This window comes from Miscanthus floridulus, unplaced genomic scaffold (assembly GCF_019320115.1).
Source record: "Miscanthus floridulus cultivar M001 unplaced genomic scaffold, ASM1932011v1 os_1851_1_2, whole genome shotgun sequence".
NCBI classification, from domain to species: Eukaryota; Viridiplantae; Streptophyta; class Magnoliopsida; order Poales; family Poaceae; genus Miscanthus; species Miscanthus floridulus.
The window spans coordinates 1-23,355 of NW_027097954.1; the positions used below are offsets into that span (position 1 = coordinate 1).

The 23,355-nt window shown below is 41.1% G+C and overlaps 3 protein-coding genes across 5 annotated transcripts; all 3 read left to right on the forward strand.

The window, feature by feature from the left end:
- Positions 1-10,201: 10,201 nt before the first annotated feature.
- On the forward strand, positions 10,202-14,578 carry LOC136534366 (uncharacterized). Of its 2 annotated transcripts, none has more exons than XM_066526814.1 (5): positions 10,202-10,397; positions 10,636-13,154; positions 13,243-13,330; positions 13,411-14,223; positions 14,320-14,578. In XM_066526814.1, the coding sequence occupies exons 2-4, from the start codon at positions 10,636-10,638 to the stop codon at positions 14,203-14,205; spliced, it is 3,402 nt and encodes a 1,133-aa protein (XP_066382911.1). In that variant the 5' UTR covers positions 10,202-10,397; the 3' UTR covers positions 14,206-14,223; positions 14,320-14,578. The 2 variants fall into 2 exon arrangements, with proteins under 2 accessions (XP_066382911.1, XP_066382912.1); XM_066526815.1 differs by having other exon boundaries at positions 13,411-14,201.
- Positions 14,579-16,551: 1,973 nt separating this feature from the next.
- LOC136534367 (uncharacterized) lies at positions 16,552-19,748 on the forward strand. Of its 2 annotated transcripts, XM_066526817.1 has the most exons (5): positions 17,044-17,270; positions 17,953-18,155; positions 18,249-18,501; positions 18,599-18,864; positions 19,431-19,748. In XM_066526817.1, the coding sequence occupies exons 1-5, from the start codon at positions 17,225-17,227 to the stop codon at positions 19,746-19,748; spliced, it is 1,086 nt and encodes a 361-aa protein (XP_066382914.1). In that variant the 5' UTR covers positions 17,044-17,224. The 2 variants fall into 2 exon arrangements, 1 of the variants encoding a protein (XP_066382914.1); XR_010778706.1 differs by lacking the exon at positions 17,044-17,270 and adding an exon at positions 16,552-16,783 and having other exon boundaries at positions 17,953-18,501; positions 19,431-19,566.
- Positions 19,749-20,110: 362 nt separating this feature from the next.
- On the forward strand, positions 20,111-21,723 carry LOC136534368 (uncharacterized). The gene is made up of 3 exons (XM_066526818.1): positions 20,111-20,234; positions 20,327-20,431; positions 21,069-21,723. Exons 1-3 carry the CDS (start codon positions 20,193-20,195, stop codon positions 21,447-21,449), a joined length of 528 nt encoding a protein of 175 aa, XP_066382915.1. The 5' UTR covers positions 20,111-20,192; the 3' UTR covers positions 21,450-21,723.
- Positions 21,724-23,355: the final 1,632 nt, after the last annotated feature.

Here is a 23,355-nt window from a genome sequence, read left to right on the forward strand (position 1 = left end):
AAACTAGTTTTTAGGCGTCGAAATTTAAAAATCACAAATTTGAATTGTCCAAACTTTCTCAAATGGAAAGTTGACCAAAACAACAATTGTATATCTTTTTGAGTTTAACAAACTTGGTATTCAAACCTTTTCAATTTGAAGTCATTTAGATTTCATAATACTAGAGTCAAAGTGTTGTTTTTTCATTTGACCAAATTTGACTTGGTCAAACTTGCTCAAATCAGACACTAAATGACCTCAGATGAAACAACTCTGAATACCAAGTTTGATCATCTCAGCAAGATCTACAATTGTTACATAGCTCATTTTCCCATTTGAGATATTTTTATCAAACACTAGTCACAACTTCTTGAATCTCATATAGACTTTCTAAAACTATGTCACACACTTGTGAAATTTGAACTACATTTTGTTCAAGCTTTCTCAAATGAAAAAATGGCCTATATAAGGATTGTAGATATTGATGAGCTTAACAAACTTGGTATGCAAAACTTTTCAATTTGAGACAATCTAGGGTCCCGAAAACTAGTTTGTAGGCGTCGAAATTTAAAAATCACAAATTTGAACCGTCCAAACTTTCTCAAATGGAAAGTTGACCAAAACAACAATTGTAGATCTTTTTGAGTTTAACAAACTTGGTCAAACTTGCTCAAATGAGACACTAAATGACCTCAGATGAAAAAACAATTGTGAAGTCATAACATATTACATAATATCCGTCTCTAAAACATAATATATTAAACATGCATCGTTGTATCATGCTGGCACAACAGTGAATTTTTTCTTGACGTATGACCCTTGGTTATGATCTTGTCGTAACCATAGAGTGTCTTCATCATTTAACATGATGCTTGGATCTTTCTTCACTATGAAGGGTGGAATTCGGACATTTCTTTCGTAATCTTCTGACATGTCTGACTTGTTTGCAATTCCCACTATATTTATTTTCCCAGAAAAAACTATGTGGCGCTTTGGCTCATTGATCATTGAGTTGATGTCTTCGTTTTCCTCTCTTTGATTTTGTAGACATGTCTTTCACATAGAACACCTGACTCACATCGGCAGCAAGGATGAATGGTTCGTCTTTGTACCCAATATTGTTGAGGTCCACTGTTGTCATTCCATACTCTTTGTTGACTATTACCCCTCCTCCGGTCAGCTTCACCCATTGGCACTGGAATAAAGGGACTTTAAAATTAGGTGCATAGTCTAGTTCCCATATATCTTCTATGCAGCCATAATCAGCCTGTTCGGGAGGCCGTATCGTATCATGGATTATTTACTGCTGGCTGGTTTGGTATGAGAGAAAAACATTGTTCCCGGCTAGAAATTTACGATCATTTACGAGCAAGCGAACAGGCTGAATATGTTTGTATATTCCCATTTGGATCTATGCCATCTATGCGAACACCACTATTTTGATTGGTGCTCCTTTTATCTTGGGCAACTGTGTAAAATATATTCCCATTTATCTCGTACCCTTGGTACATGAGGATATGCCATGATGGTTGCCTAGCCAATAAATACAGTTGCTCATCAATATTGTCATCGCCTTGACATTCTTTTATCAACCAACCACTGAAACTTTCCATGTGCTGACGCCTAATCCAAGCTTCAGTCTTCCCTGGAAACTTGGATCGTAAGAACTCCTTATGTATCTCGATGTACGGATGCACCAATGATGAGTTCTGAAGAACTATGTAGTGTGCTTTATTGAAATAATCGTCTTCCATGCCAATATATGTTTTCTTCCCTAAAGTTCCTTTACCACTGAGTCTCCCCTCGTGTCGCGATTTGGGAACACCAATCGGGGCAAGGTCAGGAATAAAGTCAACACAGAACTCAATGACCTCCTCTGTTCCATAGCCCTGGGTGATGCTTCCTTCAGGCTTAGAATGGACTTTCACATATTTCTTCAAGACTCCCATAAACCTCACAAAGGGGAACATGTTATGTAAGAACATAGGTCCAAGAATACTAATCTCCTTCACCAAATGAACTAGGAGGTATGTCATGATATTAAAGAAGGATGGAGGGAACACCAACTCAAAGCTGACAAGACATTGAACCACATCATTCTGTAGAGTAGCTAGTTCCACTGGATTGATTGCCTTCTAAGAAATTACATTGAGGAATGCACATAGCTTCATGGTGGCTAGACATACATGTGGAGGTAGAATTCCTCTTAAAGCAACTGGAAGCAATTGCGTCATAAGCACGTGGCAGTCGTGGGACTTTAAGTTTAGGAATTTCTTATCTGGCACATTTATTATACCCTTTATATTGGAGGAGAATCCCGATGGGACCTTGATGCTGCTTAGACATTCGAACATGCTGTCCCTCTCTTCTTTGCTAAGCGTGTAGCTAGCAGGACTTAAGTAATGACGTCCATCATCTGTCTTCTCTGGATGAAGGTTGTCTCATTCTTTCATGCCCTGCAAGTCCTGGCGTGCTTCAAGTGAATCCTTTGGCTTCCCGTACACACCCATGAATCCTAACAGGTTCACACAAAGATTCTTTGTCAGGTGCATCACGTCGATTGCGTTGCAAACCTCTAGGAATGCCAATAGGGTAGCTCCCAAAAGATGGACTTCTTCTTCCACATGGGTGCGTGCCCCTTAGCATCTTTGGGAACAGATTCGCTGCCTTGTCCCTTTCCAAATACTACTTTCACATCCTTGACCATTGCGAGTACATCTTCCCCGGTTCGGTTATGAGGCTTCTTCCGGTGGTCTGGCTTACCTTTAAAATGCTTACCTTTCTTTCTTACTTGGTGATTCAAAGGAAGAAATTGATGATGGCCAAGGTACATGACCTTTCGACATCTTTTCAAATATATACTGTCAAGGTCATCAAAACAATGTGTGCATGCATTATATCCTTTGTTTGTCTGACCTAAAAGATTACTTAAAGTAGGCCAATCATTGATTGTTACGAACAACATTGCTCATAGGTCAAAGTATTCTTGTTTGTACTCATCCCAGACACGTACACCTGGTTTGTTCCATAAAACTAGAAGTTCTTCAACTAATGGCTTCAGATAGACATCAATGTCGTTGCTAGGTTGCCTTGGACCTTGGATGAGGATCGGCATCATAATGAACTTCCACTTCATGCATAACCATGGAGGAAGGTTGTAGATACATAGAGTAACTAGCCAAGTGCTATGACTAGTGCTCTGCTTCCCAAAAGGATTCATACCATCTATACTTAAGGCGAACCTTAAGTTTCTAGCCTCATTTGCAAACTCTGGAAATTCCCTGTCTATCGCTCTCCACTGGGACCCATCAGCTGGGTGTCTCAGCATATTGTCTACCTTACGATCTTCTTTATGCCACCGCAACAACTTTGCATGGTCTTTATTTCTGAACAAACGTTTTAAGCATGGTATTATAGGAGCATACCACATAACCTTGGCAGAGATTTTCTTTCTAGGACGTTGTTCACCCTCGACGTCACCAGGATCATCGCACCTGATCTTATACCGCGATGCTTTAATTACCGGGCATTCATCCAAATTCTCGTATTCATTGCCATGGTAGAGGATGCAGTCATTAGGACATACATGTATCTTCTGGATTTTTAATCCCAATGGGCAAATAACCTTTTTTGCTTCATACGTAGTGGTGGGCAATTTATTTGGCTTCGGAAGCATCTTCTTTATGAGGTTCAATAGATTCCCAAATGCCTTGTCGGATATACCATTTTTTGCCTTCCACTGTAGCAATTCCAGTGTTGTACCCAGCTTTTTTTGCCCCTCTTCAGCCATCGGGTATAGCAACTTCCTATGATCCTCAAGCATGCGCTCGAACTTAACTTTCTCTTTTTTACTTTCCAATTCTTGTTGTGCATCACGAATGGCATCGCCAAGAGCATCACCGAGATCATCTTCTACCGCTACCTCTTCTTCATCTCCCCCCATTGTAGTATCATCAAAGGCACCATACTGAGCAATAATGTCATCAATGTCTAAATCTTCTCCTTCACCTTCTTCCATCATTACCCCGCTTTCTTCATGCTTAGTCCAACATATATAGTTTGACATGAAACCTGACTTAAGCAAATGTGAATGAAGACTCATTGAGCTTGAATATTCCTTTAAATTCTTACATAGGGCACATGGACAGCACATGAAACCATCCCGCTTATTTGCCTCGGCCACACCTAAGAAATAGTGCAAGCCCTCAATAAAGTCTTGGGAGCGGCGATCGGCATTGTACATCCAATGGCGTGACATAATCTGTATTACACGACAAATTATGAAAACCTTGAACATAATTAAGTATTTTATTACACAACATAAATGACACGCACATGGTTGATTAATTAACTAAGCCTGGCTACAACGTAAGCAATCCCAACTATCACTAAACAAACTAAAACTACAATGCACTTTAGTAACATAATTATTTCGTGATCATACGCAACTAAAACAGACAAATCATTCTTCTGTTGAATATCAATAAGCTTCTCCTGCTGGCTCACTGACTCATCAGCAGCAGCCGCTACCTCAAGCGCACCCAAATTCTACACGTATGTAGCATAATCTTCCTCCCAGTACCAACCATCGCATCCATTGCCCTCCCACTGAAATTAAAGCCAAAAAATATTTAGTCAAAAATATTCAAGAAAAGCAGTTCAATTAGCCATAATTATAAAATGCGTAAGAAACTCACATCGCTATCCGGGCACTTGTAGAAAACACGACCCTTGTTGGGTCCCTGTCTCTTGACTCGGTACTTCATCACAATATTCTGCTTACACATGCCGCAGATAATGAGAGGGAGTTCTGGCCTCAGTCGTTTCGCAACCGAACGAGAGGCCGAGGATCCGGTACCAGTTGTCATCTACTTTCTATACTTATTTTTGCAAACTAGTGTAAATTTCATATTTTCTAAAATGATGTATTTAAATAAAACTAGTACGGATTTCACATGTTTTAATAAATAACCATCCATACTAGTTGACCTTGCTTACGTGATCATCTCGGCCAGCATTTCTCCACCGGACGGCACCGTACTTGGCCAAGGAAGAGCTCCGATTCTACGAGAAAGGGAACACGGTCTTCCACGACCGTTGCCGCTCTCCCTCGTAGAATCAAAGTTCTACCTTGACGTCCGTTACTGCTCGGCAGAGAACATGTTGGCCGAGCTGAACACGGTCCGTAAGTTCAACTAGTACAGATTTTCTATAATTTTCTAACTATTTACTAAGTTTTTCATTTCATGGAAAATTTAATTCTAAAAAAAGGCATGATTTCTAAGAAGTTCATTTCATGGAAAAAATAATTCTAAGTGACCTGCTCGATATCGGTGAGCTCACGGACGTTTAGGTTGTCGAGGATAGTAACATTTGTAGATGACATTTATAGGTCTGAAGTTATTAAATATCCATCAAATTATAGCTCAAAAACATGTTTCAATAAATAACCATCCGTACTAGTTGACCTTGCTTACGTGATCAACTCAACGAGCATTTCTCCACCGGACGGCACCGTACTTGGTCAAGGAAGAGCTCCGATTCTACGAGAAAGGGAACACGGTCTTCCACGACCGTTGCCGCTCTCCCTCGTAGAATTAAAGCTCCTCCTTGATGTCCGTTACCGCTCGGCAGAGAACATGCTCGCCGACCTGAACACGGTCCGCAAGTTCAACTAGTACGGATTTTCTATAATTTTCTAACTATTTTCTAAGTTTTTCATTTCATGGAAAATTTAATTCTAAAAAATAAAAGGCAAGATTTATAAGTATTTCATTTCATGGAAAAAATAATTCTAAGTGACCTGCTCGATATCGGCGAGCTCGTGGGCGTTTAGGTTGCCGATGATAGTAACATTTGTAGATGACATTTGTAGGTTTGAAGTTATCAAATATCCATCAAATTATAGCTCAAAAACATGTTTCAATAAATAACCATCCGTACTAGTTGACCTTGCTTACGTGATCATCTCAGCAAGCATTTCTCCACCGGACGGCACCGTACTTGGCCAAGGAAGAGCTTCGATTCTATGAGAAAGGGAACACGGTCTTCCACGACCATTGCCGCTCTCCCTCGTAGAATCAAAGCTCCTCCTTGACGTCCGTTACCGCTCGGCAGAGAACATGCTCGCCAAGATGAACACGGTCCGCAAGTTCAACTAGTATGGATTTTCTACAATTTTCTAACAATTTTCTAAGTTTTTCATTTCATAGAAAATTTAATTCTAAGATCACGTAAGCCACCGGGGACGAGGATGGCGCGTGCTCCAGCGAGGATGAGCGAGGCGTGATTTTGATGAACTAATTTAACTTTTGTTTATCCAAACATATATGCAAATCATCATGTGATTTTGAGCTAAAAATGACATATAAAAGCATAATAAAGTCCAACATATAAAGTTACACATGCATCTACATCGCAAAATGAGATAAGCTACTGATAAAACATAAGAGGATTAAGTTTGTTACCTCCAAAATCGAAGAGCAACACCAATGGAGGGGGAGAGAGCAAGAACAACAGCAAGCTGAAGAACAGAGGTAGTGAGTTTGAATGGAATGGCTCGGGCTCGGGGAGGAAGAAATGAGCTGAATTATAGGCCGGGATGATTAGTCCCGGTTAGGGGTCTAAACCAGGACTAAAGATTAATCTTTATTCCCGGGGCATCACCCAAACCGGGACTAAAGGTAAACCTTTAGTCCCGGTTGGTAATACCAGCCGGGACTAAAGATCCCTGCCCCGCGGACGACCGTTGGGCAGGGACCTTTAGTCTCGGTTGGTATTACCAACTGGGACTAAAGGATCCTTTAGTCCAGGGGCAAGAAATGCCGAGGCTAATGCCAAATTGGGACATCATTCTAAAGTTTGTTCTCTAGTAGTGTAGTCTAACCGAACTCTCTATCCTAGCTCAGCGTTAAGGCCGTGCACTCTCGACCCCACGACCCACGCTCGAATATCAGGTGGGCCAAACTTTTTTGATTTTTCATTTATTTATTATGTAGTAGTAGTGCGTTACGACAGGATAAAAGAAAAAGAACAACTAATTCTAACATAATCCCTATTCTAGCATAATGGTTAAGACTCCAAACTAAGAACCCCGAGACCTAGGTTCGAATCCTAGGCTCGGGAATTTTTTTTATATTTTTTATAAAAAGGTTGCGATGGTAGGTAGCCCAGCTGCTGGGTGTCAGCATGGCAGGGCCATCACTGTTGATTTTGGTTTAAAACCGACAGTATCACTATCGGTTACTAGAACCGGCATAGAAGGCAACCTTCACTGTCGGTTTTTAAACTAAAACCGACAGTGATGTCTAGATGCTCCTCATATGCCAATAGTGCTCCCACTGACCACAACAGTAGGAACACTGCTCCCACCTACCCCAACAACTTTAGTTTAGAAACAAAAATGTACAATGACTGCTAGCCCCTATAAAATGACCCTCGGCTAGGAGCTAGCCTCTCCATGCATGTTGGTTTTAGTCAGGCCTTATCAGCCATGATATAGTGTTTTCCTCTCACAACAAACCACAGATATCATTATGCATCGTTGTCCACCAAAATGGTGCACACAAGAGGTACTAGAAGAATGCTACTGAAGATAGAGCAACACCGAAGATTAGAGATGCCACGAGGTTCATAGAGCCATCCACTGTGGTGCGCATCTGGAAAAAGGCCATGTACAGAAAAGGTGGATTTATCGATGCCACCTTGTCATCTCCAACCGGTATAGCTCGTAGACCACCTCAGAGCTATTGTTTGACCCTAGTTGGTGCTAGAAGAATGCTACTGAGATGGTTACATTATAATGTGTTGATACACATTGATTGTAACATTGACCTGTACGCAAATAGGTCTTTGTTATCGTATATAGAATTTTAGTGTAAGGTCCTTGTTATCGTATATGTAATTTATTTCTAATATTTTTGTTATTTTTTGGTGCATTTCATTACTATCTAAATAAATATATCATTGTTGTTAAAACTTTCCCACTATACTATCTAAATAAATATATCCTTTATATATATGCACCTTCACTATCGGTTCTACTTATAAACCGACAGTGATATTAACTTTCACTGTCGGTTCTATTTAAAAACCGACAGTGATATTAATTTTCACTGTCGGTTCTACTTAAAAATCGGCAGTGATGTCCATGCCCCCCTATATAAAACAAACCGCCAGCCACATACATCGATCCCACCCACCCACGAACTCTTACAGTCTCATTTCTCATGTTTCACTCTCACTTTTTAAGAAATCCACTCTATCTCTATGTAATTTGGTCATGGCTCCTGCATTTTTCAATGGTATTGATATGTTGTCTTCTCCAATATTCTATCTATATTCATTTGATCTATATTTATATTGATGTTTCTTTGCATTCTACATTTATATATATATTCTTATTCCTTGCATTCGATCTATAGTTAATTATGTGCCACATTTTACTTGGAAGAATTTTTTGTGCATATATTTTATGTTTATATTTTTTTGCATTTTATCAATCAGGTGGTATGAACAACGGACCTCCCCCACCACAAGAACTAGTTTTCCAGCCTGGCGATGAGCCATTCGTTCCTATTGTGGTCATTCCACGGTTCCCTGTTCCAGCTATTCTATGAAATTTTTCCAATATCTTTTGTTTTTTATGCTAACAAATAAGTGTAATTAGTTTAATATCATTGTTGCATATATATATGTCGCAGACTATATCCCCAATAGATTTGCTGCAAACAAGAATTAGCTAGTTCTTTATCTCGGACATCATCGAGAACACGACATCTAATGCCAGTGGTCAGCTATGGATGTGTGAACTCAGTTTTTTCATCCCATTGAGTAATGCAAATCATCGGAACCATATCCATGAAATGGGAAGACAGAGCCCGGATGTGATAAGTGCCCAATTGAGTGACGTGCACATCTGTTTAGAGGCACTTCGACGTGTTTGCTATGATGTGCCTGATTTCTCGCACTTCAAGGCACTTGCTTTGAATGCTGGTGATATCCCCGTCCTGCCAGCAAGCGAATGGTTTGTGAGCTACAACTGTGCAGATGTGGTAAAATGGTCACTTATACCTGAGTCATGGTTATTTATTGTTTATTATTGTAATATCATTCTCTAATTTTTTTTCTTTTTCTTCGCATGCAGATTACGCTCTAGGACCTTACCTATGCTGCATGTGGCTTGTGGGCCGTTCTAGACCAAGCTATGGAGCAACTCGAGTACGCACTACAAGAAATATGAAGATCTATGACAAATTTTTTGTGACGATGAGTCAATTCGTCAATAAGTCATTCTGTTTTATGACGACTTTCAGGAGGAGAATGACTTTTTGACGAAAATAATGTGTTCGTCATTAAGACACAATAAAAATCGTCATAACCTAGAGAAGTAGTTTGTTTATGATGATCTATGTTCCGTCATAACATGCTACCTTGCGGTCGTCATAAATTATTGACAATATTAGTTTGTTATAACTTTTTATTTACATATAATAAATGAGATATTTGGTCCCAGTGTCAGTTGTATTTTAATGGGCTCTATATGTAATGCTATTTTCAGAAAATAAAAAACAAAAAATCATCTTCGTCTCATGTCATATGATATGAAAAAGTATAATACTTTTCCTAAGGTAGAGGTAAAAGATTCAGAAAGTAAAAAAAATTAAGACAATGGCAAGATTTGAACCTGAGATCCTATTATTAATATCCATGATGTCTTAACCACTAGGACATCAACATGCTAACATTTGCAACTTACTGGATATATAGATGTATTCTCTGCCAGGTGAGGGTAGCCCAGGCCAACCAGACGGGCTCGTGTCCAAGCAGTGGCAGCCGAGCAGGCCTGCTACGGAGCGCTCGCACGGCGTGGGCACTGGGCAGCCCAGCTGGCCTCGGCACTCTTATTCGCAAAAAAATGCAAAACAAAACGCAACGGAGATTCGAACTTCGGACCTCTGACACGTGAATCAGTAGCCTTAGCCACCAGACCAGAGAAGTGTTCATGTCTATGCTAGTGTTTTTATTTATTTATCTATGACACAATATTAATGAAGAATAAATATCCCGTTCTTCCATGGGGAGTCCGTGAGTCTTCGCACATGCGCCGGCGGCTGCTCCCGATTGAACGCCGCCCGGCCGCCCAACGAATGCTCCCGTCGCCCCTCAGCTCCGCCTCCGCGCCTATGTGCTCCTCCTCCACATCTTCTCTGTGGTTCTGATTGGGAACAGGGCGCAGCGGCACTCCGGTAGATCCATCCGCGACCGTCTGCCCCGACCCTGCTTGGCAGCTGGGCAGTGGGCGCTGCCAGGTGCGCGGCCGCCAGCCAGTGCACACTGCCCCGAGCGTCTACACTGCTGCTCAGGTCCCAGCGCCCTTGCGGCCCCGCCCCTACTGCACACAGCTCACGGGAGTCACGGTGAGTATCGATTTCTGATTTTGATTTTATCATATGCAATCATTAAGAATAGTATTCATATTCATTCAAGATAATAATCATGTCAGCTTCTCATTAAATTCAGCATACCATGTGCTAAGAAAATTTACCATGTGCTCAATCAGAATAATATTTATATTAACACTTGATTTTAGAGCTGCAGCTTGCTAATGTATATATACTTCAAGCTTAGTTTCTAAGTTATTTAATTGTTCTGCAGATGGACAGAAGTTGGATCAATAGTAGGCTATTTGGCAAGCCACATCTGGACGGGGTCAGTGAGTTCATGAAGCTTGTTTCAGAAAACTTTGGTGCGGATGAACAGATATTCTGTCCATGCCGTAGGTGTTTGAATCGGATTTCTGGACATAAAGGACTGGTGGAGGATCACTTATATATTTATGGAATGGCTAGCACGTACACTAGGTGGATCTATCATGGAGAACCAATGGAGGACACAATGATTGAAAATACTGGCCATCAGGATGAACAGATTGATTTCACCGCGGATGTTAATTTGAATGAGGTTGAAGAAGACGACCCTAATGATAGAATTCCTGATATGGTACGGGAGTTGTTCACATCTGAAGAAGAAGGTCGAAGGAAAAAATCAATGTTTGCTATACTATTAGAAGAGATGAAGCAAGAACTTTACCCTGGTGCAGCTTATTCAAGATTTTCTTTTGTGGTGAAATTACTTCATATCAAGTCATTTTATCGAATCAGTAATGTTGCATTTACTGCATTCGTGAAGTTGTTAGCAGATGCATTCCCACATTGCTCTATTCCTGCATCTTACGAGGAAGCAAAGAAACTTATTCGTGCTTTGGGACTTGGATATAATACAATCCATGTGTGCTCGAATAATTGTGTATTGTTTCGGAAGAATTATGCAGCACACGATGTGTGTCCAGTATGTAGCGCATCAAGATGGAAAGATAAAGATGGAAGGAAAAAAATTCCTGAGAAAGTATTGCGTCATTTTCCATTGATTCCAAGGCTGAAAAGGATGTTTGCTTCCAAAGAAATATCTGAATTGGCACAATGGCATAAGTTGAAAAGAAATGCAGTGGAGAATGAGCTCAGTCACCCAGCTGACGGTGAGGCATGGAAAGCATTTGATACTAAATATGCTTCGTTTGCCCAAGATGCAAGAAACATTAGACTTGGCCTTGCTACAGATGGTTTTAATCCATTTGGCAAAATGAACTCCTCGTACAGTATGTGGCCTGTATTTCTTATCCCTTACAACTTTCCGCCATGGGAATGTATGGAGCAATCGAACTTCATCATGGGCTTACTCATCCCTGGTCCATTATGCCCTGGAAAGGACTTCGATGTATTTTTGGAGCCACTCATTGAAGAGTTGCTAGATCTTTGGAAAGGTGTCCCTACTTTGGATGCATTGACTGACAAATCTTTTGATCTACATGCTGCAGTTATATGGTGCATTCATGATTATCCAGCTTTGAGCACATTGTCAGGTCGAGTCACAAGAGGCTATTATGCTTGTGTCCGTTGTGACAAAGATCCTTGCTCTAGAAGAATAAGGAATAAGATATGCTATATTGGCCATCGGCGCTTCCTTCCAAGGGATCATCCATGGAGGAAAAAGAAATGGTTTGATGGAAAGGATGAAGAACGTGACAAGCCAGAAGAATTTAGCAGTGATGAGTTGAAGCAGCAATTGGAGAGGGTCATGGATGTTAGACCTGGGATGCATCCTCAGAACAAAAAGAGGAAGAGGGGAGAAAATGGTCAATGTTGGAAGCTAAGGTCATCTTTGTGGGATTTGCCATATTGGTCGAGTTTGAAGCTGCGTCATAATCTTGATGTTATGCATATCGAGAAAAACATATGTGAGTACATTCTTGGTACATTTCTCGGCATTGCTGGCAAGACAAAGGACACCATTAATGGTAGGCTTGATTTGGAAGACATGGGCATAAGGAAAAACTTGCACTTGAAGCGTGATGGAAATTCATATAGTGTTCCACATGCCCCCTATGTATTAAATAAAACACAAAAACTTGCTTTTTGTGATTTTTTGAGAAGTGTAAAATTCCCAGATGGATATGCTTCTAACTTAGCATCATGTATCAGTGTTGATGGATGCAACCTCCAAGGATTGAAAACTCACGATTGCCATATACTACTACAAAGGATTTTACCCGCTGCTGTTCGTGGAATCTTGCATAAGGACATATATGAAGCAATTAGTGAATTGGGTAACTTCTTTCAGAAATTATGTGCTAAGACTTTGAAGATAGATGTTTTGCATAGAATGAAAGATGAAATCCCAATCATTTTGTGCAAGCTGGAGAGAATATTTCCTCCTCCTTTCTTTGATGTGATGCTACACTTGGCTGTTCATTTACCTGATGAAGCAATCCTAAGAGGTCCGGTACAATATGGATGGATGTACCCAATCGAAAGAAGGTTGTATACTTTGAAACGTTTTGTTAGAAACATGGCAAGACCAGAAGGATCCATTGCAGAAGCATATGTCGCTAAAGAGTGTTTGATGGCTTGCTCGAGGTATTTTGATGATGTTGACACACGATACAATCGAGAGGGTAGAAATAGAGAGCGTGTTGATTTGAGAACAGGTGATCTATCGGTTTTCTGTCATGGAGTTCATCTACTTGGAACCCCGAAGATTACATATCTTGAACATGATTATGACAAAATGGTTTGGTTTGTGTTAAATAATTGTCCGGAGGTTGAGCCATATATCAAGTATGTCATTATGGATAGTTTATTTTTTTATGCAACCTACTAATTATGAGGTCTTACTTTTTGAATTAACTGTGGTTCATAATCGTAGTATGTACAAGGAGGAGTTGGAGAATGAAGGAATTCGAGATGTTGAAAAAACACTTGAGAAGCAATTTTCCTCCTGGTTTAAGAAACATGTAAGTTTGAAATCCATTCTTCAATTTCGAGCATTATCAGTTGTATTGGTTTTTATTGTGTTGCATATATGCTTGTGCAGATTGCAAGACTACGGTACATTGAGGAAGCAGACATCAACGATGAGCTACTTTCATTGTCATGTGAACCAGATCTGCGGGTTCGAATATTTTCAGCATGTCTTGTTGATGGTGTTCGGTACCACACTATCGACCGTGAGAAAAATAGAACAACACAGAATAGTGGAGTCATGGTCGAGGGTACACATAATGAAGAGTATATTGATTTTTATGGTTGCTTGAAGGAAATAATTGAGTTGAGGTACACTGCCCGTCGGACAGTGGTTCTATTTCGATGTGATTGGTTTGACACTTGTGGCAAGAAAGTTAGAATGAAAGATGATGGATTTTTCAGAAGCATCAACCATGACACTATCTGGTACAAGAATGATCCATTTATTCTAGCAACACAAACAACAAAGGTCTTTTACTTAAATGACACCAAGCATGGTGAGAGCTGGAGGGTTGTTCAAAAATTTACACATAGGCACTTGTGGAGTGTGGCTGAAAACGACAATGAGGAAATACCCAATGGCGTGGAGCTGTCATACCAAGATGATAACAATGCAGGTTTTCATGTTCAAGTAAATGAGGAAATTTTGGATGATGAAGGAAATTTGGAGAATGAGCATCCAGATGATGAAGATTGTTTAAATGTAGATGCAAGTGTAGTAGGTGAGCTTCGTAGACAAAGGGAGCAGGATGTGCTAGAAAATGAGCTAAGCGATGATGAAGATGAAACTAGGTGGCAATATGTCAGTGATAATGAAGGTCCAACAATCCCTGATGATGATGATGACTATAGTGAAGATGAGTGAGTCATCTCGGTCATCCTGGTATGGGAAGCCTGCTGTTTTTTTTCTTTAATTTGGATTTGCATTAAACTTTATAAGAATTCTGAGATTTTGTTCAAAATATCTTAATGTATGCAGGTGATGGTTGATCTGCTTGGATGAGCTCTCTGTTTTATCATTAGGACTAGTTTTCAGTGGTTTCCTGAACAATATCAGTATGTACTGCAATATTGTTATGATGATTTATGGCTCCTGGTTGTGGAGTCGTTAGATTTGTGCCTCCTGGTTTTGGAGTTGTGTTATCTGTATATGTGTCCTGCACTGTGCACAATTACCACACCTCAGTTCTTGAAGTTGTATTTGTGCTGACAGTAAAATTTTGGACAGGAGGAAAGGTCCTGCAATGTGCAAAAATTTGTTTCAGATTTTTTTTTTCATTCCAGATACATAGATACATGATCTCCATTCCTGTGACATACAAAAGCTATACTCAAATCAGCAATACGGACTAATTGATTTTGGTTTCGAGACCTATAATATTTTTTTACTTTATTTATTTATTTATTTATTTGTATGTTCTTATTATTCCGTAATATATTGATTAATTTTTTGAAGATCCTAAAATTACTCTGGTTCATTTTAAGCGAGTTAGGTTGGGTTCTACCCAAAGTTATTAAAAACGAACCATGTACAGGTCGGTGAGAACAGTGCACTAGCCACCACACCAAAGATTTCTAGGAGAACCATGAAAAAGCTTTTTAGGGTATTGCTCCCCGCTGAAGTTGCTCTATATTGGTGTGTCCGCCTCCATCGCCATAGGTGAAATGGTCGTACTAAAGTCATTGGTTTCATATTAGCAACACAAGCATACTTAATGAGCCACATCCAACGAATCACGATTATACGGGTAGACAATGAGATTGATCATATTCAACTTTTCCCCCTTAGCATAACAACAACAGTCCGAGCTTGCCGCCTCCCTGCGCCACAGCCGAGCTCGCCGGTTCCGCCAAGTCGGTTCCGCAGCAGACCATGGGAACAGGCGCGGAGCCGCAGCCGCGGGCGTGGAGACCGCCAGTGGGGCGCGGAGGTCGCGCAGGGCCGTGGCACAAGAGGCTGCGCGGGCTGGCTCCTCGTGGTGGGATGGACGCCAAGCAGTGGGGCAGAATCGGGTGGGCGGGGTCAGCTATCCGTGGTCAAGGCCGATGGAGGGGTGGTCGGCGATGTGGCCTCGGGCGAGCGGCCAGTCACCGGGGATGGAGATGATGCCGCTGTCGAATGCTGCTGGAGCTAGAGGAATGAGGGGAGGGAATGAGAGGGTGACGCGCGGGCCCCACATCTCACTGAGATGCAGGCCAGCGTCCTGCGTGGCGGTTAATGCCAGCGTGGCATGGTCAAACCCTTTCCACGCTGGACAAACCAGCCTCTTCCGCGACAAGGTGCTAAAACTGAACGATTTTGACAGTTAGGGTACCAACACTAGACGGTTTTGTAGTTGGGGGTTAAAATCAGACGAACACAATAGTTGAAGGGCCAAAAGGGGACTTAATCCTTTCAAATATTATATATGGAAACTACAGTTTTGAGCAAAAGTTTTTTCTATGCAAACAACAATTTCAATTGTAAAATAAAGTGCTAATATTGTTCTGCACAGTAAACTACCTGAAAAAAATGGTTGAGGCAATGGGCGCCAGATCTTGGACGCCCATTGTCAGTTGTATTTTAATGGGCTCTATATGTAATGCTATTTTTTTTAAATAAAAAAACAAAAAATCATCTTCGTCTCACGTCATATGATATGAAAAAGGTATAATACTTTTCCTAAGGTAGAGGTAAAAGATTCAAAAAAAAAAAAAATTAAGACAATGGCAAGATTTGAACCTTTGATCCTATTATTAACATCCATGAGTCTTAACCACTAGGACATCAATATGTGATCACTAACATTTGCAAGTTACTATGTATATAGATGTATTCTCTGCCAGGTGAGGGTAGCCCAGCCGCCCAGGCCAACCGGACGGGCTCGTGTCCAAGCGGTGGCAGCCCAGCAAGCCTCTCTTATTCGCAAAATGCAAAACAAAACACCGCCACGGAGATTCGAACTTCAGACCTCTCACACATGAATCAGCAGCCTTAGCCACCAGACCAGAGAAGTGTTCATGTCTATGCTAGTGTTTTTCTTTATTTATCTTGGAGTCAATATTAATGAAGAATAAATATCCCGTTCTTCCATGGGGAGTCCGTGAGTCTTCGCAGTTCGCACATGCGCCGGCGGCTGCCCCCGATTGAATGTCGCCCGGCCGCCCAACAAATGCTCCTGTCGCCCCTAAGCTCCGCCTCCTTGCCTATGTGCTCCTCCTCCATGGCGAGCTCCTCCTTCTCCACTTCTTCTCTGTGCTTCTAATTGGGATCCGGGCGCAGCAGCACTCCGGTAGATCCATCCGCGACCGTCTGCCCCGACCCTGCTTGGCAGCTGGGCAGTGGGTGCTGCGAGGTGCACGGCCGCCAGCCAGTGCACACTGCCCCGAGCGTCTACACTGCTGCTCAGGTCCCAGCGCCCTTGCAGCCCCGCCCCTACTGCACACAGCTCACGGGAGTCACGGTGAGTATCGATTTCTGATTTTGATTTTATCGTATGCAATCAATAAGAATAGTATTCATATTCATTCAAGATTTGGGCAATGGGCGCCAGATTTTGGCTGAGGCGCCAAGATTTGGTCTAGAGGCGCCTGGACCCGAAAAATTTAGGATGCAATGACCTTTCTATCTAAACATGCCTAGACATTCAATGCTGTATCAAAGGGCAAGGATGTAAAATCCTCAGTCCCGGAACCCTTCCTATCCCCACTCGTGGGTAGGGTTTCCCACTCGCCGCCCTTCTCATCCCCACTCCGCACTCGCACCCCTCCCTCTCCATCCCGTCCCCCACGCCGCACTCGCCATCCTCTCCATAACCGACGAGCCCACTGTTCTGAATCTCGAGCTGACGACGTGCCCTGCTCCAACATCTGCAGCATCCTCCTTCACTACACCTTTGAACACGATGCCTCCTGCACGCAAGTTGGCAGCAAGCAGACGGCAACCAGCAGGTAAAATCATCATATTTCTTGGATCTTAGCATAGGGTTCTTGTCGGGGATTAGATAGGCTCTGCACGTAGGTGATTTAGAACTGCTGTAGTCGAAATCTGAGGGTAGCCCTGTAGGCAAGCTGGGGCGGCCGCCCCAGCTACTGGCTACCGAGCCATAGGAGAAATCTCTCCTTTTCTCCCTCAAATCCATGACGCATATCTGAAGAAGCAGAGGCAACGGCGACTTCAGGTCTGCCAAGATCCTAGCTAGCAGCATGGTTAGGAACTTGACTTACATTGTCATTAGGTTGCTGATTATGTGTTTTTAAAGTTAAAAAGCTTGGTTCCTATTATGTGGCAAGCTATTCTTTTTATTAGTACCTTAGCAGAATGAATTCATCTATATATTAAGTCCTGGCAAGTGCTTTTCAAGTTTAGAGCTTGGTTCCAGCTCTGCAGCAAATATTTTCTAGTATTGTAGTAATGTAGTTTGATCCTCAAAGAATCAGTTGATTTTTAGACCTTTTATCAGGCTCTAATGTTTTTTTGTTACCTGGCGTGTTCTTTTACCTATGCAGTCCTTCCAGTGCGTAAAGGACTGACGTAGCTTCAAGCTGCATTTTCATTGATAGGCACCATTTCTAATAGGAAATATATCTTTGATGAGGCTATTGACATTGATCCGTTTTCCTGCATTCACAGAGTCGCCAGCCACTGAATGTGAAAGAGTAAGGGCTGAAACGATCATGAGGAACAATCGTGTGTTTCAGTCCCTTGGTATTAATGCAACAAAGGACATTTTGAACAAGACCACTGCAGCTAAGAAGGCTATGGTTCGTGAAAACTCTGGTTCATTGTATGACCCTGGAGATAGTGATGGCAGTGAAGAGGGTGTAGTTGATAAGGTATTTGTTGAACTCAAGTTCTTTGTATGACTTTGGTTCAGTATGCAAAAAAGATTAATCTTGATTTCTGTTTTCTTGTGTTATGCATATGAGGTTATGCGGGTTTCACAGAATGTGCCTTGCGACACCATCGTTGCTAATGGAGGAGCAAGAGGTTCAAAGAGAGTGCGAGCACCTGATGAACAAGGCCAAAATCAACCTCCTAGAGTGACTAGGCAGAGGACAAAGGAACTGATTCGAAGCGAGGAAGGTGTCCATGCTTCAACTACAACTATACAAGAAGATGCATTGACTATTGCCGATTGTCTTAACCAAACTGACCATGATACAGAAATGCGCAAAGAAGGCAAGAAAGCAATACTCCTTTCTCCAAGAATATGGTTTACACATTTGCATATTAAAATGATTTGCACTAGCTATTTAACAATGCCACTTATTTCCAGGTCAATCAAATCACACTGTAGATCGATGGAATAAAGGAAAAAGCATGGGCAGAGACTTGGATCGCATAAGCCGAGGCTTAAACACTAGGATTCCGGTGATCATTGCTGAAGGGAAGAAACGACCTGAGCCGCCTATGCAGGCTGCAAAGTTGGCATCAGAGGGGGGGATTATAATGAGGCAACATATACCAATCTTTACACACTGGAAGGAGTACAAGGATATCAAGAACAAGGATATTCTTCCAGGCTACATGGGCAAAATTTCTGTAAGTGGATAAAGGCTATATGTTCAGTTTTTATCGGGTGTGAATGATCTATGTTTACTCCTATATATGAGTAATATTTTTCTGCCTCCAGTAGCATATGACAAGGAGCTTAACTGTTAACATTATGCTAGGACTGCCAATATATTTTTCTGCCTCAATCTTTACATGTTCTTTTATTCCGACTGATGTTGTAATGATCCGTTTAACTTACATCAGCTGTAAGCACCACCATAAAGTTTATCTGTAGTATTATCTACTTGAAATGCTTGGCATGTTTGTTTATTTTGAGTGCCACTGCCAATATATAGTAAACTGAAATGAAGCGGAAAGCAAGAAAGTATGTTCTCTATTTCTCACCACATTCTGAAAATTTAGAACCTTCTATAAACATTTTGTCCCTGCTACTTTTCTATTGACTGCCAATTTAGAACCTTGTGCTCTTGCCTGCTGTTGCATTGTGATTTTCTAAAGTTTCCTGTCAGGTTAATGTTACAATTTTTCTATCACATTATATACTTCTAACACCTATTTTCTGATGCACATGCTCTTGACATGCTGTCGACTAGAATCAATTAGCAATTGATACTGACAGCAAGCCAGTCAAAGAGGCATGTGCTGATTTGCTCAGGACTGGAACACGGCAAATGAGGTACAATTTGAAGAAGCTTTACTTCAATGGTGTACCAGCAGACAAAGTTAGAACAACATCACCATTGAAGAGTATGACTGATGATCAATGGAGAGAGCTGGTGGAGATGTGGTCAAGCCCAAAGCACAAGGCATGTTGGTCAATTGCTTTCTTAAGCCATTTATTTTTCTTGCATTGGTTTGTTGCATGTTTGAGTTTATTTCTTCGTGTTGTACACCAATTTGATTGTGTCTAAGATTTTGTAGCTATGTTATATTGGACTGTATACAGTAGGCCATCCTTACAATTATACCTGAAGTTACTTGGCTTGTTACCCTGATAATTGTGTGCTCATTAGATATTAATGAGCCTATTGGGCTGCACTCAATACAACTACAACTCATTATATTTTAGCGACAACATATAGGGTTCTGTTGCAGTTGGTCTTCCAGAATAGGGCACAATCTTTGGTTGTGATTACTTTCTGTTTTTCAAACTGTTTTAGGTTAATAACTTGTTGTGGACATAAATTTAACTACACTTAAAGAGTGTTGATGTTTGTTGAATATCTTAGCAAATCTGGTTTCAAATTCATCTAATTTTTATCTCTATAGCCATTCTTCCCTGCTTACTAAATTGTTCCTCACAGAACAAGTGTGCAAAAAATGCACTTAACCGTGAGAAAGTAAGGTTTCATCAGATGACAGGATCTCGGTGCTATATTGCGACAACCCATGCCTTGGTAAGATATGGAAACATTGTGTTACAATCATTCATCATTGAACAATTATTCTTATAATCTTACACCTACAAAATGTTTGTGAATAATTTTAGAAGCAAGAGAAATATAAAGATGAACCACCCAGTGCGATAGATCTTTTCAAGGCCCTACATTGCAGCAGCAAGACTGGGTTTAATGAGTCTGCAAAGGAAGCTATTGTAAGTACAAGCTCCATTTTGAACTATATATATATATATATCTGAACAAATGTTACTAGTTTTAGTTGAGTCTGTAATGTGTACATGCTTCCTGTTGTTACTTGTGAGACACAGAACAACAACTTGTTCATGTGTAGCAGCAACTTCCTGTTCATGTGTAGCAGCAACTTGTACATGCTTCCTGCTGTTCCAAGGAACAATGATCAATTGTTGCATGTGTAGCAGCAACTTATTCATGCTAATCTGGCAAGATTGTACTGCATGATGTCATTGCTGTCCAGAAACTCTCTTAATAGCACATGTAAACTTGTAGACACTACCAAACCAACCTGTACTGTAATGAGTCATCATCCCAAACTGTAGTGTAATAGTTTGTAGCATAAATGATCTCACTATATTGAATCGGGAAGAGTCATCTGTGTCATGCTCAATTATGGTAAAATATTCGGTTGGAAAAATGTTTTCGTGCTTTAAATGGCCTTTAATGTGAACCTTGATTGTACATCTGTTTTACAAAGCTTGCATTCACTTATTTGAGCAACACTACTATCAATTATGACCACCTTTCTGTTGGTCTTAAATATATTAGTCAGTAATTAATTTCAGAACTGTCTTACTTATATGTTGATGTTTTTAGGCTGAAATGGAATCCATCGCTGCTGCACCTGTAGAAGACGGCCAAGTTGTAAAGACCCCTGCTGAAGTTGTTGCTCAAGTGTTGCCGAAATCAAAATTTCTTCAAAATATTGGCCTTCAGCTAGCAGCCCCCAAGAGAAGCTCCAAAGCCATTAATGATGCACGGGTTATAGAACTTGAAGCGGAAGTTGCAGCTGGAAAGCAAGACAAAGAAGAACTAAAGGATGAGATGGAGACTTTGAAGAAGAAGGTGGAGGAATCAGAAAATGAAAGACGCAGGCTGTTAGAAGAGACAGAGCAGTTGAAGAAGGCACAAGATGAGTTGAAGAAGGCACAAGACGAGACGAATGCTTTCTTTCGTCGCATGTTCAGCAAAGAGTAAGGCCATTCTGTTAACTCTGTAAGTTTGCAGATGCATATGGTTGGGCGTCTGATTTTGGAACTTGGCTACTCAGACCATATTATTTTATGCTACAAACATTTGGTAGTGCTATTATATGAGACTTGGCTGATCTAGTTCAGTTATGCTACAAACATTGGTAGTGCTGTTATTTTGAGACATGTCTGATTTGGTTCAGACCATATTAATTTCTGCTATGTATCTTGTTAGTGTTGTCTTTTTGCTATGTGAAAATGTGTTATCCGGGATTTGTAAAATTACTGATGGATGTGACCATATTTATCTATCCTTTGGAATGAGATCTGGATGATTGATGAATGTGTATGGGTTGTGATGCATCTACGGATTATATATATGAATGAGATTCTAGATGATTTGATGAATGCGTAAGGGCTTTGATTGATGAAAGTATAGATTATATATGGGCTGTTATGTAATGGATGCCGAAATGGGCTATTATGTAATGGATGTCGAAATGGGCTGTTTTATAATGGAAGTTGAAATGAGCTGATTATGTATGGATGGTGAAAAGGCTGTTTTCTCTACATGTTTAAATGGGCTAGGCCTTTTCTGGCCCACTAAATAAATAGGCTGCAATAAAATTGGCCCAGGAATTGATGTTAACTTTACTTATAAATGGGCTTTGCAAATTATAAATTTGGCTCACAATTATATTTGGTCCAATAAAAACCTGCTTAGTACATGGGCCTAACTAGGCCTTAAGATATTTAGTGATGACTTTTTAATCGGGTCGTCATAAAAAATTATGATGAAAAAATATGCAGTCATCATAGAACAAGGTTTACCACGCATGATCTATGACAAATGGTTTATCGTCATGCAGTCGTCATAAATACATCTGCTATGACAAAAATACTAGAAATAATGATGATAACAGGTCATCATAGATCCTAAGATTTCTTGTAGTGATTGTTCCTCACCAATGTGCTAACATCACTAATGATTGCTGGTTGCGCATTGTTGCAGATGCCTCGCACTCGTTCCACTGGTGCGGCTGGTGATGATGATGATCTCCCACCGCCACCACCACCCACACCAATGGAATTGATGGTAATTCTTGTGGAAGGATAGCGCACTATGGCTGAGGCTCTCCGCACGATTGCAAATCATGATGGTCGTGGTGCATGCTAAGGACCGGAACCAAATCAGTATAGCAACTTCAAAGATTTCCTTGACACTAAACCACTGATCTTCAAGGAGGCTAAAGAACGCCTCCAAGCTGATGAGTGGTTGAACACTCTCGAGCATAAGTTCTGTCTGATTCGCTTAACTGAGGTGCTAAAGACTGAGTATGCATCTCACCAACAGCATGGACCAGCTGGTATTTGGTGGAGTGATCATCGGTCCACTATGCCCGCTAATGCCCAAATCACTTGGGATCAGTTCAGGTCTGCTTTTAGGGGAAATTATATTCCTCCTGGTCTCATGGCAATCAAGCATACAGAGTTCATGAAGCTGACCCAGGGGAATAAGAGCTTGAATGAATACCTACAGGCTTTCAATAACCTTGCAAGGTATGCTACTGAGTTTGTTGACACTGATGCCAAAAAGATCGCTAGTTTCAAGCAGGGACTTAGCTCCAAATTGATGAAGACCATGGGAAATTGCAAGTGTGCTCATTTTAATGAGTTTGTGAGTGATGCTTTATCGTAAGAGAATAACAATGTTGTATATGCTGCTTCGAAGAATCGTAAGGGGGCCTATGAGGCGGGTGCCTCACAATCCAAGGCTCCAGTCACACAAAGGGCTCCATTCCATCCCCCGGCATTAGCTGCTAAGTTCCGCCCACCGCTGAAGAAGAATCCAGGCAAGATTGGGTTTCGCAAGGCTTTTACAGTTGCTCTTCCCAAGGGCACTACTAGTCAAG